This window comes from Acanthaster planci, linkage group LG09 (genome assembly GCF_054643075.1).
Source record: "Acanthaster planci isolate LZ-2023a linkage group LG09, COTS_SCS, whole genome shotgun sequence".
Taxonomy (NCBI): domain Eukaryota; kingdom Metazoa; phylum Echinodermata; class Asteroidea; order Valvatida; family Acanthasteridae; genus Acanthaster; species Acanthaster planci.
In genome coordinates this window covers 19,666,954-19,685,445 of record NC_141785.1, presented here as the reverse complement: position 1 = coordinate 19,685,445, position 18,492 = coordinate 19,666,954, and the positions used below count along the sequence as shown (strand labels likewise).

At 40.8% G+C, this 18,492-nt stretch overlaps 1 protein-coding gene across 7 annotated transcripts in view; it reads right to left on the bottom strand.

Moving 5' to 3' along the window:
* Positions 1-18,492, bottom strand: part of LOC110990170 (uncharacterized) — a 62,843-nt gene that overhangs the window by 35,778 nt on the left and 8,573 nt on the right. For all 7 annotated transcript variants that reach the window (XR_015426310.1, XM_087140754.1, XM_087140755.1 and 4 more), the window contains 4 exons: positions 11,633-13,824; positions 5,375-5,464; positions 4,343-4,392; positions 3,365-3,447 (listed from right to left, as the gene is read on the bottom strand). Coding sequence is in view for 6 of the 7 variants with exons in the window: in XM_087140754.1 (XP_086996880.1) it covers positions 3,365-3,447; positions 4,343-4,392; positions 5,375-5,464; positions 11,633-13,363 (1,954 nt within the window). In the remaining variant the exon portion in view is untranslated. The remainder of the gene's footprint in view (positions 1-3,364; positions 3,448-4,342; positions 4,393-5,374; positions 5,465-11,632; positions 13,825-18,492) is intronic.

Sequence of the window (18,492 nt, the reverse complement as noted above, 5' to 3'; positions counted from 1 at the left end):
CACTGAACTGACTATACTTGTATCTATTGTGTACAGCAGCCAGATCAAGGCTCTGCATGTCTATGGCAGCAGCATGCATAGAGCAAAGACTGCACCACAGCACACTGGAAATCCAACATCAGCAAGCTTTGGACCTTGCAGGGTGAGAGCTTTTACCCTACAAATCTTTATCTGCTACTTTTTTCATTCCAATTTCTCTCGCATTAACTGGTTTCCTTATACACAGAGAGCCTGATATTTCAGGTTCAAAATGTAGGATTGCCTGTGTCACAGCTGGATATTATTTCCAGAAATTCACCATGGGCACGCAAAAAGTCCGGCATGAAAACAAGTTTACATTTAAAAACTGTACCACATTGACTGAAGACCTCATCAGGGACGTCTTTGGCACAGGACAGGTATGATTCAGTTTGCGGAGGAGTAGCAATAGATGAGATGTTCATGACACAACTATTACCATGACAACACCTTGTGATCAGGGATATCTATCCAGGAGGTAATTATGATTTGCTCATTTGATTAAAGGAAGTCATTACGAGACAGATAGCTTCAATATCTGGGGGAAGGGGAATATTTTGCACTGCCCACACAACATGTGGCTCAATGTCAGGACTGCATCGTGAACCGCAAGTGAATGTTCTTGTCCTTTTCAGGAGTTATTCAACATACTACAAATTCTAAAATCGAAGTTTGGCCTGTCGCAGGTAATGGTCCGATGAAGAGGCGCAGACGCAACCGTTCTTGCCGCGATTCAGGACAAGGCATTTTTCTGCCCATGGGAACCCAACTACTTGGGGCAAGGTGGATGCCAAAGGTTGAGAGGTAGATCAATCTCAGAGGTTCAAGGATACACCAAAAGCGCAATTCCATCTCTCATGGAACTACTGACCAAAGATCGTACAGCGCCAAAGGCGCAAGATGGATGACTCTGCCCAAAAGGTGTAATTACCACGGGCGCCATTTGAGCAAGCGATACGCCTGCGTGGTTTACGGTAATGCTTCGGTGCAGGCTCACCAGGTGCACATGCCTGCTGCGGGGCCTCCCCATGCAGTAATGTGCATTGTGCAGGCGTATCGCTTGCTCAAATGGTGCCTATGCAATTACAACATTTTACGTGTAGTTGAAGGTGAAGTTCTCCATCTATACGATCTTTGCTACTGACCAAATCACTTGTTTTGAATTTTTAAATACCACTTTTGGAGTCAAGGCTAGGTACAGTATGAAATACTTTGGATCTTTTCTCGATCCACTAGTGGTTTTTCAACAGACAACTTTTAGCAGGTTTCATTTTATCTCTTACTAATTTTACCATTTATCTTAAGCTACATGTGTATATCACATACTGTGCATTTCACGTACATGATTTTTACTGATTTTTAGGTCTACGTAATTTTCAGCATAATGCAATCCCTTAAGTGTGGATGGATTTGAAATAAATTAAACATAAGCTACTCAAGATGAAATTCCTTTGTTTTTACTACCTTCATCAATATCATTGTTAGCCAAGATCAGAGAACACTGTTGTGAGGAAAAGTGATGTTTATCTTTAGGAAATTCAGATCAGCATGGCAAAGAAGGCCCCAAACACTGCAGCATACTGTATTTTAAAATGGTTGGTTCTTAAGCTGCATGTTATTGTCACAGAGAGTATGTAGGCTACAGAACCAATTTCAAATTTACAGATCTGCAACTAGCAAATATAATTACTCCAAACGCTCCATAATTCCCTCCCCATATCAATTTTCTCAAAGGAGTCATTTCAAGTCTTGGCAACTACAACTTTAATATGTACATTAGCAGAAAGTTAAGATACTAAAATCTAGAAGGATCTTTTTAGTTCTATCTTGGTTTTAGTTTTGTACACACTCCTGTTTCAATTAGTGAAATCCCAAAGATTTCCAAGGATGGATTCCCACTCGAGTACGCTTGTGGTTTTTTTTTCACAAGCCTTTGGGGGCAAACACAGTATACAGTGTAATAATACACGTCAGGAAGGGGAAAAAAAAATCAAAATTAATTGAAATCACAACCTTGTTAGAGAGAGATAAATGATTTGGGTGAGTGGGAGGGGGCAAAGGAGATTAAAGTTGTCATGTCCCCCACGAAAAATATTTTATTCAAAGTTGAGTCTAAAAATTTGACAAGATCATTTGCTTATGGGTGACTACCCACCCTGAGTAGAAGCATCCCTTCGTGGCAAAAGAAGAAACAGGATGGTGGGAAGTTTATCAAGGAAAAGCTTTGAGATGCAGGTGGTAATAGACATACAAGTCCTTTTTCACAGTTTTGTGTCAACTCCGAACTGTGCACGTATGCTCAGAATAAAGCAGAGATCTTTAGAACTGGTAAAAAGGACTGCCACCGCCAGCGTGTCAAAGTCTTCCATTAGGCCCAAGTTGGTAGCCAGCGCACACACGAAGAGCACATGTATGGAATGCCAAATGTACCAAAATATGATGTTTCTCAGCGACAGTAATTTGATTGTGTCCTCATTCTATTATGTGAAGTTGTCAATCCATTATGTGAAGTTGTCAATCCATTGTGTGAAGCTGTCAATCCATTATGTGAGGTTGTCAATCCATTATATGATGCTGTCAATCCATTATGTGAAGTTGTCAATCCATTGTGTGAAGCTGTCAATCCATTATGTGAAGTTGTCAATCCATTATATGATGCTGTCAATCCATTATGTGATGTTGTCAATCCATTATGTGAAGTTGTCAATCCATTATGTAAAGTTGTCAATCATTATGTGAAGTTGTCAATCCATTATGTGAAGTTGTCAATCCATTATGTGAAGTTGTCAATCCATTATGTGAAATTGTTGTATCTAGATCCATTGTTAAATTCATTTGTACAAGCTGAATGTCTTTGTGTGTTTTTTTTTTTTTTTGCTTCTTTCCAGTTTTTCACATTCTGCTTGTCTTTCAAATCCCCCCCAAAAAACAAACATCGCTTTTGACCTGTTTCGACCGGCAATTAAAGACTTGGCAGGCATTTTTCGCAAAACCACAAGTACCTGTGACTGACATATATTTCTTGGAGACACTCCTGACACTAAAGGAAATTTCACTTTGAACGGGGAACCCTGGAGGAGGGAGAGGACACTATCAAGTACAAAAGCAAACCCTTCCACTGAACATCGACCAGTAATAGAATCCACTTGATTCAACGGGAAATCCCAACTTCCACAGGTGCAGAGGGAAAACCCCGGAGGATTGTCTAGGGAAATTGGGTCAAGATGCTCTGGACCCAAGTATTCAGTCCAAGATTAATCTGCCCACTGGGGGAGGGGTCATAGCTTGGTCACAGCAACTGTACAGGCACAGAGAACATCAAATCCAATTCAACACTCAGGTCTACCTTCAAGACGGCTCTTGGCCTCTGTGTCCTTTGCCTCGGCAATCCTTTTATCAAAGTCCGGATCGCTGCTTTCTTCTTTGGATCTGAAAACAAATCAACGATACAGAACAAATGGGTGTGTCAGAGAAGGGACTTGAATGTAAGTTTTAGAAAGCAAACACCCAACATTCCAACATCCTCTTCCATAATCAGACAGCTGCAGCCCAGTCTCCATGGCAACCACATCTCGTAAGATTCTTTGGGCCACCAGAATATATCGCAGCTTTCTTTTGGATGTTTACTATCTAGAACGAAACACCCCCCCGTTTGCTTCCGAGTTCCGCTCGTTGGTGTGTGTGTGTGTTTTTTTTTTTACTTAATACATGTATATAATCTCAATATTCCATAATTTTCAGAATGTAAGCCGCAGTTTATACATTGATTCTCAATCTCAAATATCTCTGCGGTTTATAATGAACTGCAGGTGGTTCATACAACAACATTTAAAGAATGAAATCAGTCACTAAACGCCGCTCCATGCCTCAGCGCAGCCTAACCCTGGCCGCTGCCGCGGCCAGCCAGTTACGCGTACCAGTGGTGCGGCGCAGCGCTCCAGGCACGGGGACAAGACAGTTTTGTTTCCATTGCTTGCCGTTTACATTGGCTCTACGCACATGTTGGAAATGAGATATTATCCAAATGCCCACTTTACTATCAATGAATTGAAATAAAGTTTGTGGTTGACCTTAAAATTCATGTATGACTGTATCTCGGAGTGATCGAAACGGTCGTGTACCACAATAGTAATCATGACACTGAACACGCAAGAGACTGTTCCATGTAGAGTCATTAAGTTCAGGAGAAAATCACAAGGTCATCTGGAGGATTCATGTACAAATGACTCCACTGAGACTACAGACTGTGTAACAGTATAGGAAGGAATGGTAACGTTAAACTGTTCCAACCTTCTCCTTGGAACCCAATTTGGTAGAGACTTACGTGCTGTCTTGGTTGCTATCTATTGCAACTCTTTCCTCCAGCTTTGCAATCTGTCAGACAGGAGCAAGGGGGAAAAAAAGAGGAAATACAGGTTATAGATGGGAAATGGTTAATCCGCCCACATCAATCCACGCCAGTGTTAGTGTAAGCAACGTGACTGACCCGGACAGGTTTCCATGTCAAATGAAAACAATCTTGATGAACCTTAATAACTAGCCAGACTTGCATGTTCAACCTCCCCCTTCTCCCAACCCAACATATTTTTCCAAACTACCACTTGACCAGTCATATGCCATCTGTGGCTTAATACAGGTGATTCACAATAGTGCGCCTCCAAGAGTTTGCAATGCCTTGACCAATCATAGTGAGCAAAATTTGTCGACCCTTTCCAAATGCACATTGGGTCGACAAATTTTGTGCACTGTGATTGATCAACACGTTGCAAACTCTTGGAGGCGCACTATTTTTAAATGCCCACATTGCTTCTTTTTGGGTTATTCTATAAATATGGGATCCACCTGATCTGTGTCACACCTGATCTGTGTACTTTGGAGTGGAAATATCATTGAAATTGAATCCAAACTATTGGGGGGCAAGTAATTTGCATTAATAATAACCATTCATGAAAATTAAAGAATGTGTTCAAAACTTACAAAATTACAGATGTGACTGGGACACACATAAAGATTGGTTCTCCTATTTCTTTAGTATGACCCTTTTGCAGTGGGTTCATTGCTCATTTGCTTCCTTGATGACTTGATGGTTTGTGTACGGCTGGTTGTTTTGCAACTTTGGACTTTTGTACATATCTACCTGTAAAACCTTGATTGCTGCCTATTGCCCCATCTTTTTTCCACGCCCCTTGCTGGAGAGTTATCATGACACTCGACTGCTCTCTTTTAAGAATAATCTCTTTCCTTTCCAGGTGAACATGTACCTTGACTAGCTCACTGGCTCAGCTTGTGTACATTCATTCTTGCATACATGTACTTTTAACTTTGGTGTAACATCCTTTTTCCAGTGTTTAGTTACCTCTGCCTTGGCTTGAGTCAAGTCCTTTTCCAGTTCATCAATCTGTATTTTATACTGGGCAGCAATCTTTGTCGCTTCACGGAGCTCTCCCTGAAATCACAGACATACAAAGCACGTCACATGGCCCGTTTTAAACAGTTGATAAAGGACTGTATAGCGGGAGGCACATACACTAACATGGCTATATAAGGACTGGTCGAAAGAAATGAAGTATATTGTAGAACAAAATTGTTGGAAAGTGTATAACTTTTTAAAACTTGTTTTGACTGTGTGACTCGAAAGGCATATAGGCTATGAATAGCATCAAAAATGTGCTTGGTCAATCTTAAATGTCATTTAAGACCAGCTCAGGAGAATGGATGCTCTGGTCACGCTCACCTTGAATGCCTTAAGTTATGTGTTTGGCCGGTCGATGCTTACTAAGACTGGCTAAGTAGGGTACATATATTTATTCCCTTAATATTATAACCCCAAATGGTAATATGAATAATCTGAGCTGCTTGTATGGGTGTCAGTTGGTAGAAAAAAAGCACTTCACAGATTATCTGTTAAGACTAGTCGAAAGGTCATCATTTTCACAAAGAGGTAAGCATGTCACATGCAACAGACAGAGGTGACTTTTTTGGCATGTCTATCCCTCTATAAAAATGATGACAAATGGTTAAGTCATCAAAACTATTTATTTCAGTGTCCCAAAGGTCCTTGGTTAAAGAAAGTTGATGAAACAACAACTTTGCCCAACTGGCCAGGCCTAGTGAGAAATAGCCCTGTGCAGAAACTGAGCGAAAACTTTCACGTAGAAATTTGCGAAATATTAAAATCGATCAAAAATCGAGCTCGGTCCAATAGGAATGCACCTGCAGCTACAGTAATTATCACCTCTGGCATGTCTTGAATCAAGACTCAATTGTCAGCTTAGCTCCGTGGTTTTGGCTGGGAGCACTTGCACACAGGATGGGATAAATTAGTCCAGTATGAGGGAGGTGCAAACTTGAAACACCCTCCAAGGTTTTTCAACCACCTGCGTGCAAGCCATGGTTGCACTGGCGTGCAATCGGACACTCTCTACTTGTTGTGCATTCAATTTCATAAGGGCCCATGACAAGCTGCCCGGATATGGATCACTAATTCAGTTACCTTCAAAATGAGGCATGACAGGGGCTTACAAGCTAACCTCAGGAAATGTTAACAAATTATTACTTTTTTCTTACTTAAAACTTAACGTCAAGCCATGTTTGTGTTCCCTTCAGTGATGTATGCAAGACAGACGGTCACCCAAGACAATCTTGTCAGCACTGGCACCTTTTGATAGGTCAGGGTTCGTCTTTTACCCCATTGTAAAAGCAGCAGAAATAGGTCAATCATAGGTTCCATCCGATGCACATATAGGCCTGTATACTCTCCACAGCGAGGGCCATCCATGTGGTTCATGAACCAATGTGATATACATTTACATTTAGGTAAAACTGAACAGTTTACCCCCTTAAGTCCATGATCTATTTTGTGCAGAGTACTGAAATGCATATCTAGCAGAGTGCAGGGGGACATCTCCCCTTCACCCTCCTCCAAGAGTGACTTTTTTTTTCTTTTTAAGGAAGTGGCAGCGGTAGCATTTTAAAACTGTTACTGCAATATGTACCGGTGCCACTCAGAGGGAAGAGGTGCTGAAAATTCTTGTACTGTTTCAGATATTGGACAGTCGTAGTTAGAAAATAAATTTCATTCCCCCTCCCACCCACCCAACTAAACCTGGATACCCCAGGTACATGTAGATCAGAGTAGGACCTACAGAACACTGGTTCTAGGGTCTGCAGAAAAGTTAATGTAGCCCTGATTGTACATGTAGGCCTACGTCAACAATCTGCATAGATTGACTAATCAATTATTACATAACAAAGTTAATGTTATGGTAGCAATGTTTTAGTTATCCAAGCGGGTGAATGCTGTCAGTGTGACTCCATATGCAATGGGTAGGAAACAGGATGCCTTCATTTATCTAGCGGCATGCACCGAACATCACATCACCCTAAAAAAGAAATCAAAGTCCTGGGGAAAAATGTGTTTGGATTCTGTGCCAGGCACAGTGTGGGGTAGGGGGCTTCCTGAAGTATTTCAAAAAGTTGTACTTGAGTACAGTAATCTTGTGGAAAACAATGTTTAAAATATGATTTTTACCATAAAAGCTATCGCAGAATCAATCTTCCTATGGCAGATCAAAATAAATTAATAAATAATAAATAAATTTCACTCAATTCAAGTCATGTTAGTTAGGAAACAATTTAGAGCCATCTGTTCATTGGTTATCTCTTTCCGTAACTGAAATTTCTCCCAATTATCTGTTTTGGGGGGATTTGGGAGTTCCTTTTGAGGGGGATTGAGATCCTCACAAGTTATTTCAAACTGTAGCCAGTAACAAATTTGAACTCTGGAACCCTGTTTACACTTTGAGCAGTTTATTAAAATTGCTCACAGACAGTCCTTCAGTCAGGTGACAAGTCATCTGATGCATATTTTTCCAATTTTTTTTTAATTTTTTCCAATCTCTTGACAAATTCAGTAAATGAATGAACCACTTAATGAGTCAATGTTCTTAAACAAACCAGAAGAGACTCTCTGAAGGACCATTTTGCCCGCGTGACTTAAGTCAAAACTGGAGTGCAGTGCACTGGAGCTCATTAAATTAACATTACAAAGTACTGATGAACATCTGCAGAGATTTTAAAGAGGAATAGATGGAGATTTCTACAAAAGTGCAATAAGGCCTTGAAATGTAAGTTCTTTGTGTGCTTTTTTTTCACTTTTTAGTCTGCTGACTTGTTGAGATGTTTCAAATTAAACAACTTTTTACTGCACCTGAATGTTTCAATCTAAACTAAACACAAAAGTACCTGGCATAAAATATCCTAGTTTTCTTTCAAACACGGTAAGCTTCTGAAATGTGGACAGACTTTCATTGACTACCAAAAAGTCAGTTCTTGGACGAGTCCAACAGAATTGTCCATTTCCACAATTCTACGAGTTAGACTTTAACATCAAATTTTGAAGGTCACTCTGAGTAGTGCAGATGACAAAAACTGACCTGATCTACATCTGTAATCCTAGAAAGTGTTGTACGATGTCTCTACTGGGGAGTGACAATAAATGGACTGGAAGTTTCCGTCACTCAGCAGTCTCCCAAATCAAAATTAAGACTTTTCCCGGAGAGCAGCATTCTTCCATTATCAGGGATGTTCTCAATCAAGAAAACAACTCCAACTGAATTATTGGGAGGGTGAGGGAACTGACCAGATCCGCTGACCGGTTTGTTTTCCCAGTCCTCCAGTTAAGCCTTTTCCGAAGTTTTGGCTATGACTGGAAATGCCCATAGGTAGTGCTGGCGATTGTAAATTTTTTTCAGCAGTCAATTTTTGGGGTAATTATATTGTCGATGCAATGATAAAATCAAATTTGTGCATGATCAAAACTCCCCTAAATTGTAAATATAAAATTATGCATAATCAATATGGGTTGGAAAAAGAAATGACTTTTTACAAATTGTCACATGTGCACTCTAGCCGATGCAGACATATCGTTTGTTTCTGTCTCGCCTAACCTGATGTAAATGGTCTTCAAATAATTCTATTTTCCTGGAAAATCAGTCACCATTTAATACCACCAGTGTCAGCACCACAAGCTGCATGGGAACTGTTCATAAAACATGACACGAAATTTTATGTTGCTTCATCCACTGCCTGTTTATATTTGAGGCTTGTTTAAAGTTTTGACATATAATGTTTCAGGAATCCTTGTGAGCTATAATTAAGATTCATCCCTAGGTTTTAACACCTTACATAAACATTTTTTGCTAAATGCAGTTAGTTTTGCTCAGCTGATAGAAATCAGTGAAGTTTTTGATGGGAAAACAAAGCAAACTGTAGAAAATTTAATATTAGAAAACTCAGGTTTAGAGAAAAAGTGCCGATATAAATGTGGTATTGTCAATATCCAAATAGTCAATACTTTTTAAAAAGGTGGGCAATTCCATTTTTCAAAATAACATCGTATCCTGATGAAAAATTGTGATATCATCTACCACTACTCATGTGCATCCCAAGGAGGGGAAAGAGGAATGTCTGCCACCACCCTTCCCCTAAAAAAATTTACTAAAAAAGACGGAAAGAAACAGGGATGGAAACAAAAAAGAACCAAGGAAAAAGGGTTAAAAATCACTTATTAGCTGGACATGGCTTTGTTGGTAGACAAACACTGAGCTGTTTAAGGGAAATCTTTGGATTTGTGCAAGGAATAACAAAATATTTGTTGGAAAGGGCAGAAATTGAACTGCCATTGTCAAGTCCACTGTTCAAAATTTAGCACACACAGTATATGCAGGGCCCAATATGCATGGCTGGAAACTTGTCAGATTCCCTGAAACAGTTTGGCTCAATTTTAATACACACATTACACGTATTTACCCCTACGGGTTGTGTTACCAGCATCACCATGGGATGGCATTATTTTTCATTAGCAGTGCACTGCGTGCATAAACAATGAAAGGAGCCAAACACCTTGCACAATGGATGCAGATATTTACTCTAGTTTTTGATGGACAACTTCAGCCTGTAGCCATCAGGATTGATTTTTTTTTGCAATATTTAATGAATTAAAGAACTTTTCATTATAACTGCCGGTCTAATGATGTCATCAACCTATTTTTTTGCACAAACATTGCAGGTGTTGAGGTCATTGTATCTATCAATTTTCAAGCCACTCCAGCAAACTGCACCACGGCGACATCTATTCAAAATAGATTTTAATCATGTTTTAACCTGTCGCCGGAGGGCGCTCAAGTATTACATGACAGCATCATCGGTACATAATTTGAAGAAAACAATTGTGTCAGAGACTCATACCGTTGAAATTACGTTCATATCTATCATCAATTTCAAAATATACAACACTTCTGGTTAAGATGAGTTTTGACAGAAAGTAAGGGTCAAGCAATTTTACCCACATGAGAAGAAATAAAGACCAAACATAACTCTGTTATTTGGTGCACAAACCAAGCTGCGGGAAGTCATGGTTGATTTTTTGTAATTTGACGCCTGATAACATCCTCATAACGTCATTCCTTTAGTACATTTTTGGTCTCCAGGGCTTTGCTTTGTCAAAGATGCAACATTGCCAAGTTCGGGGAAAAAAAATTTCAAAAACATGTACAAAACATATGGGAAAAACTTAAATGTTCAAAATTCTATAATAAATCAGGTGATGACATCATGATGATGGCATGATTTGGCATATATTTGCAGATGATAGTCTAACTATGTGCAAGATTTGAAGGGAATCAGTCTAAGGTAAGATCAAAAAGTCACATCTAGAACGACCACATGTTATGCCTATGGAGAAAAATGGAAAAAGAAGAAAAAAAAATAAAAAATAAAAAAATGTTAAGAAAACCAAAAGCTGTTTCGGCCGGTGTCCGAAACAGCTAATGAAGACTTACATGCACAGTTGCTAGTCTGTTTCGGACTTAATGCACTTTTAATTCCAGATCTCAAAAAGGAAGCTTGCTCATTCTGACTTGCATCATTTGGCCTTCACATGATCAGAAACTTCACATGTCAATGTCAAGTAATAAATGTTGACATTTCCAATGAAAAACAGAACAAGAATAAAAAGTAGGCTAGATGAAGGGGCATATACGTGTAAGTCACAAAATGCAACCTGTGACATCCTACACCACTCCCTACACATTATTCACTCTTGCCAAGGACACAAGTTAGGGCAATCACAGTAACCTTTTTCCCAGTAATCACAAACCGCAGACGTAAACTAAAATATGCATGTAAATGACCTTTTATTTTGTGACACCGGGTGTGGCTATTTTCCCATGTGTAGATGTTACAATTACTGGCAATGTCGGCTTTGCAGAGAGGAAAATGATGCCCATGTCAAATGTCAAAATGTTGTATGAATCCTGCAACTAAACTAAAAGGAAACAAAATTTCAATGTTTCAATTCTGCATTCTAAATTGAATGAACATAATAAAGGCACATTCATGGAATCCGACTGGACATAATCCAACAGTCTGCTCAAGGACATGTTCTGTTACTGCATTCAACAGAATGACACAGAACCCCTCCCTTTACTGTATCCTCCCCCGCATCTCCAACTATACCTACAGGACTGGGCTTTCCCTCTTCCTTTATTGCCAACATTTTTGTGAGTCTTGGCCCTTGGTATAAGAGCTGGGGTAAAAAGCAAAACTTTCTTACCTGAGCACTCTGCTTTTCCTCCAAGGCTCGGACCAGATCAGTCTTTTTGGCGAGGAGGTCCTCCTTCAGCTCCTTGATCTCCACCTCTACCATCTTGACCAGCTGTTCCGACACCATCCGCATGTTCTGCTCATGCTTGAGCTGGGCTACTATCTCCTCCATCTCAGCCGGCAGGCACAGGAACTCCCCACACTCGCAGGACACTGTCACCACCTCCTGCTCCGTTTGCGTGGCCGCCGTGGCCATATCGAGAGGGGTCTCATATGGATTGGCGCCGTCTTCTATTTTGGTGTAGGCTGAAAGGGAGCCATTCTCATAGCCCCTGGATTCGTTCATCAGTTCGTCCTGAGGGTCCGCATAACCATTGACAATGATAGTATCCACCTGCTGGTCTTCCACTGCATGCTCAGTTGTTTGGGATGTAATGTTGGTCACGTGTGCCGGCAGATTCACATACAAAACTTTCTCCTTGACTTTGCGGTGGCTGTTGCAAAACTGCAATGGTGGGGGAAGAACCACTGCCTGATTTTCCGTAGGATTCCGAGAGCTCCCCAGTGCAGCTGTTGACATGTAGTCTGATATTTCAGCATAGTACCCTGAACACTTCTTGGGCCTCTGGACAGGATCTACAGCATTTGCAGGTGGTGTAGTGCCTTCACTCTTAGCTGCGATGTCCAGCCGCCATGAGTCATATAGATTTTCCACCGGAGTGTAGTTTTTTGGGGAGTTGATGCGCTTGGGTGTGGAGGACCCAAGATGAGGGGTGTTGAAGAAGGCTTTGGCTATACTAGAGTTGGACGACTCTGAGCTTGTGTTGCTGGAGGTAGAGGAAGCAGAAGAGGAAGATGAAGATGATGAACAAGCAGATGACGCAGAGCAGGTCGTGGAGCGGAGAGTGGATGAAAATAAGCTTCCGGAGTCAGCTTTGATTGATTCTGTGTCTTGCTCTTTCGAGATGGAGTTTTCCAGCTGGGAAGAAATGCTGCCATCAACTTCTTCACACTTGGCACTCTCTTGGTAGGCATTCTTCTTTTCAGCAGCAACCTCCTCTTCACAGCCAGGACTTTCCTCTTGAGATGGTAAATGCTTAGTATCTCCATCCTTGTGCTTCTCAGCATGTGGGAAAGGCTCTGGGCCCACTTCCTCCTCAAGGTTTGGGCATCCTTGTCTCTTGGCTTTATTCTTTATGGGAGGGGTAGGTTTGTTCTCTGACTGCATCCCCTGTGTTGGACTTGATGCAAGAGAAGTAATCCCTTCCTCAGGAGGAACCAAGGCAGGCTTGTCTGGGGCAGCTGAAATTGGGTTCTCAACACTTGTTTCGGAGCCTTCTCTCTGAGTATTTATGGTCAGAATGTTCAGGAGATTTGGCACGAGCTTCCCCGGTGGAGCTGGAGTCAGCTTCTTAGGGTACATCACAGGAGAGTAGGATTTCTTGAACAGTGACCCCTCCAGCGGGACACGGTCATAAATGTGCTTTGACTGATGTCCCGGTTTTCGTTTGGGGAGTGGTTTGGGGGGTGTTTTGGGTTCCATACTGCGTGGGGTGTTGTAAATAATGGGGTAGGGCCCAATCTGTGTCGAAATGTTGAAAGGTACAGTCACCGACATCTTTAAGAAGGTAATTCCTCCTCTCCTTACGACATCCAATGGGACCTCTGTCACCTGTGGAATCCAAAATCTATTCAAAGCAGTTAAGCTGTATATTTCATCATGAGTAGACTCCAGCAGCATACAATTAGATGATGCATGTACAGATCACAGAACATCTCTCACGCATGTACAGAGAAAAGGAATCACTCCGACTGAAATGTCACAATGTCTTCCACGAAGGAAATGTTCACTGCAGCAGTCTACACCCAGCTTGGCACTGTCATTGAACAAGGCTCACAGAGGGATGCACCATTTGAATATTTAGCTCCCAGTTAGTTGTCATTAATTAACAGTATCCTCCAGCATTAAAGCTGGACTACCTCCAACTGTCGCAGCTGGTCAGACTGCTCAATTCTGGTGGAACACAACAGTGTCCAGTGAAAGACAAAAGACTGAGTGATGGGCAAAGATGATTGTCTCAAAAGAAAAGTTCTCTGCAATTCTGACAAGACCTTCCACTGGCACTGGATAGGCTCAAAATTCAGCTGTTCTGTCCAGCCATCTCCTGGCATGTGATTCTGCTTGAGTCACTTCACAGGCACCTGTTGTTAAAATGAAAATTGTACATTTAGAAGTAACTATGGACTCCACCATAATGGCACTGCACTTTTCCCTGTTGGGATGCATCTAACAGCTTGAGCCAAGTCAAGCCAATGATTGTTTGCTTGAGAATCTACACACAAATTGAATGAAGTTGTACTGTAAGTAGTTGAAGGCGTAATGACTGTGCTGTATTATCACAAGACACAAGTTTTTGGTCCAGTGGTTTAGCGGCTCACATTAGCTAGACATTTTGGGTCACAGCAGGTCCAATGCTAGGGTAAGGTGTGTGAGTAAAATTAGCACTGACTCCGGGAAAAGTATGGGGGAAACTGAGTAAGTTGTAACTTCACTGTAGACTGTGGTCCAAGGTTGTGTTACAGCACAGTGCAACAGCTGTGCACATGGCATGCACTGAACCAACTCAAGATGCTTCATTATTCAGCACCGGAAAATGTTTAGTTCAAATGTCATGTTTCTGCCATCAAAACAAAACAATGTCATCTTGAGGAAAATGAGAAATTTTCTCAGCTTAGAAGCGTATCAAATTAATTAATCAAAGTGCAGTTTATAAAGACATGCGGTTTCAAGTTAAATACTGGGAGACTGATGGCCATCCAAAAGAGGAAAAACTGGAGGCAGGACAGAAGGAATAGCAGGGACTATATCATGATCACCAGTTATAATTCTAAGCACCAGTAGTAAATTTTTGATAGTGACGCAGCACACATGACATACAGCAGTTATGAGGAGGAGGGACAGGAAAAACACCTCTCTCACACATCACTGACTGAATACATTCTGACAAGCCGTGAAGTCCAACCCTACACCTTCCTCCAGCACACCTCAGTTTCTTGAAGATCCAAGTTGACCGGAATCCAAAGCAAGAACTTGCCTCCGCCAATCACAACCTGATGCATCATCTTCTGCCTGTCACTCGTCAAAACCAATACAAGCCAGATAATCAACGGTATTGCCCTGATAAAGATCTACGGGTCTGTGAGCTCAGAACTCAGAAAATACCGGTGGCACTTATTACTTCTGCACTTTAAGCCAGTTTGTCATGTCATCGGATGCATAGGATTTCTGGTCAACCATCTGAATTAAGATGATGAATCACATTACTTTATGAGCAATTTTACTGCTTCGGACTGTTTAAAAGGCCCTGTGGACTAATACTCCACCCTTATCTAATCCTCTCCTTTCCGTTTCTGCAAGGAAACTAGCATGCCCACAGTCAGGAAATCGCCAGAACTGACTGAGGCATTAATGACCCTCTACACCGTCACCACTCCGACATTTGGCTATTCACAATTAGGAATGGCAATCCTGGATCCTAAAGGATGCACCGACAATCTAAATAAATAACAAGATCAAATGGTCTTCTGGAATTCCAATATTCTGTATTCCAATATTTACAACACGAGCTCGATATGGTATTAGACAGTTAACTCCTTACAGAATTATTTAATTATTTACAGGTCTGTGATTAAGTCATAAAAACCCAATTATACTCAATAAGTCAATCAAGTGACTCTGGGATCATCACATCAATCATAAAAAAGAAAGGTTCCACCAAATATCTACTTTAAATTATTGAAATAGCAACATTAATTGGTCCACCATCTGTTGAAGTTTCCGTAGCCCCTGAATCTGGTGTCTAACAAAACTGTAGTAGATCAGCCAAAAGCTCAGTCAAGCATGGCAAGTTCAGAGTCTATGCTCCTTAGCGGTACACAAGGGACTCTTCTCAGTCATCGGAAGAGTCAGTGGGACCAGTCTCAGCGTAAGGCCATCTACAATAAATATAAACCCAAAACCTCAACAGTTTTAAAGAACTAGCAATATCATGCTCCAATTTGTTTCCTTTCCAACCTCGATCTCCACAATTCCAAATTACCACAAATCTTATATCATTATCCTTATTTTAATAAATGTAAATTTCTGATCTTCTAAAAAATCATCAGCGACGAAACTTCATCATCTGCAGGCTTTTACTTCGATGTATAAAAGCAAGAAAATCATCCATATTACAACACTTATGGAAATTTCCTGAACAACTGTCTTGGGAGGTAAACTGTTGCCATGAAGTCGTTAATGCCGACTAGGACGTCTATGTGGCTGGAATTAGGCCCTAGTTTGCCTAATTCTCACGGAAACAGATTTTTCCGTCCTTTTCCAAAGTGGTCAAAACAGATCCACAACAAAGCTAAATCTGCTGGCTCAGAGTTCTAATGCCAAGGAGTCAAAACCGGTCTTGCATCACACAGTCACTCTCCAAACATCTGTCTTTCTTGAGCAAGTCAAAATTGACTTCTGACTCTCTATCTCTCTCTCACATAAGAAAACTCCAACAAGATTCTTATTGTGCCCGATTGTGCAATGCGACCTATTCTTCATCGACTGGCGTGATTTGATTCACAATAATACTATGGGCGTTTTGACAATTACCACGGCCTCAACAAAATACCGTTGCGTAAGACGGGAAGGCGTTTTCCCACTTCGCGAACGCCTTCTCTGAACGGCAGAGTTACGTCTACGTAGGAATGACGAACAATTGATTGGCTAAAACTTTTGCACAATTCCATTACCTTCGAGGTAATATATACTCAGAATAAAAACAATCAACGGAACACAGTAAAAACATAATCAGAAAAACACAACATTCAATTCATACCCTGATTACACTGTAACATACACCATGTGCAATGTACAAGAAATTTGAGTTCATCACTCCCAGTACATTGTTTAAAGAGTAACAGACATAGAAAACATTTAGTTCACGTGAAGTATTTTGAAATAACAATAAATATGTAACCATTTCAAAACATCATAAATTTAATGTTTATCACATCAATTGTGACCCTACAATGAATAAAAAGATAATGCGTTTCCCCGTCCTCAAACAAATCCCTTTTGGCCGTTCGCGCTCCCAGGCTGATTGGATGACGTCATTGCCAGAATGCTGACATGTACAGTGTACATATACGTTGTACACAATACACGCAGTATCGTACGCTTCAATAGGCCACGTTGTGTTTGATGTAGCTTGGCCCACAGGCAAACACTGTCTCAGTTCAAGGTAGAAATTATGAGACATAGCCCTACCATGTATTCCTTGAATTGAGACAGTGTTTGCCAGTGAACTGAGCCACATAAAAAACAATGTGGTCTATTGAAGCATGCAATACTGCATGTACTGTGCGCAGTGTACATGTACTCTGTACACGTCAGCATTCTGGCGATGATATCATGCAATCAGCCTGGAAGCGCGAAGGGCCAAAAGGGGATTATCTTTCTATTCATTGTGGGGTCACAATAAATGGGGTAAACATTACATTTACGAATGGTTACGTATTCATTGTTATTTCAAAATGCTTCACATGAACTGAATGTTTTCTATTTCTGTTAACTTTAAGAGTGACATATTCAGTGTACCCTGCCCCCAGAAAAATTGACTCAACCCCGTGTAGAACTGTGTTCAATTTACCTTTCACCCCTCTGTTTGAGACCATCCTTCTGAGACAGTGAAGTATGACTTAGGAACTTGTTTTTTTCCTCAATAGTTACAGATAGGTATCAACTGCAACGTGAAACGTGTCCATGGCCAGAAGTTAAACCACGGTGAGGGTCTAAGGTGTCCCATTCATAATGCATTTTGTTACATGTGTAATGTACTTTTGTTACATGTCTAAGTTGCCAATGCGAAATATTTTGTCAACTATTGCATTTCACAGGAAACATTTAGGATATGGAGTGTGGACATGACAAATTAAAAAATAAACATTTTCAACCTTTCCAAAAACTACCCACAAAAGTTGCAAGACAAAACAATCTTTTAGCTAAGCAAGGTTTGGGGGAAAATGCCCCATTTTATAGGCATCAATACGGGTGATTCACAATAGTGCGCCTGCAAGAGTTTGCAACACGTTGGCCAATCACAATGCGCGACATCTGTCTACCTTTTCCAAACACGCATTGGGTCGATAGATTTCGCGCATTATGATTGGCGAGTGCACTGCAAACTGTTCGAGGTGCACTATTGTGAAACATCCATATTAAATGTACTCTGGCAAAAAAAAAGGAGATGTGGAATATGTGAACAATGGGATAAGCACAAAATTCAGTAAACACTGGTCAGTTTTGAAGGTCTATGTCCACTTTTCGGTTGTTGCAATTTGGAAATCAAAAGCATGCATGCATAAAATGTAAGCTTGGTAGTCTGTGGTTCAGTACCTGTTACGATTCAAACTGAAAAAAAAAAGTTTACAGGAGCAGGGACCATTGCGTAAGAAAGAGCCATCTAGTCCTAAGATCTTGAATTATTTGACCGCCATCACTAAATATTCTGTGGCTCAGCTGAGATTTTTGCAAGGCCATCCAGTATGTTCAACCGCATTACAAAGTTAAAGTACTACTTGTAGTCCTGTAAAACAAAAAAAAAAAGAAGAGAATGCAGAAAAGACGGCTGTCAAACAGGAAGATTCACAGGGAAGCATGACTATCTTTCTCCGGCGCCGGTTGGCTGGTTGGTCAAGTTGGACCAACAGAATTGGACTTGCCCTTATAACAACACTCAGGAAAGTGCCAGGTCAGTTATGTCAACAGCAACTAAATACATTTCTAGAGGGCAAGAAAAACATCCTTCAAGGAAACCTTTGTTTCAACAG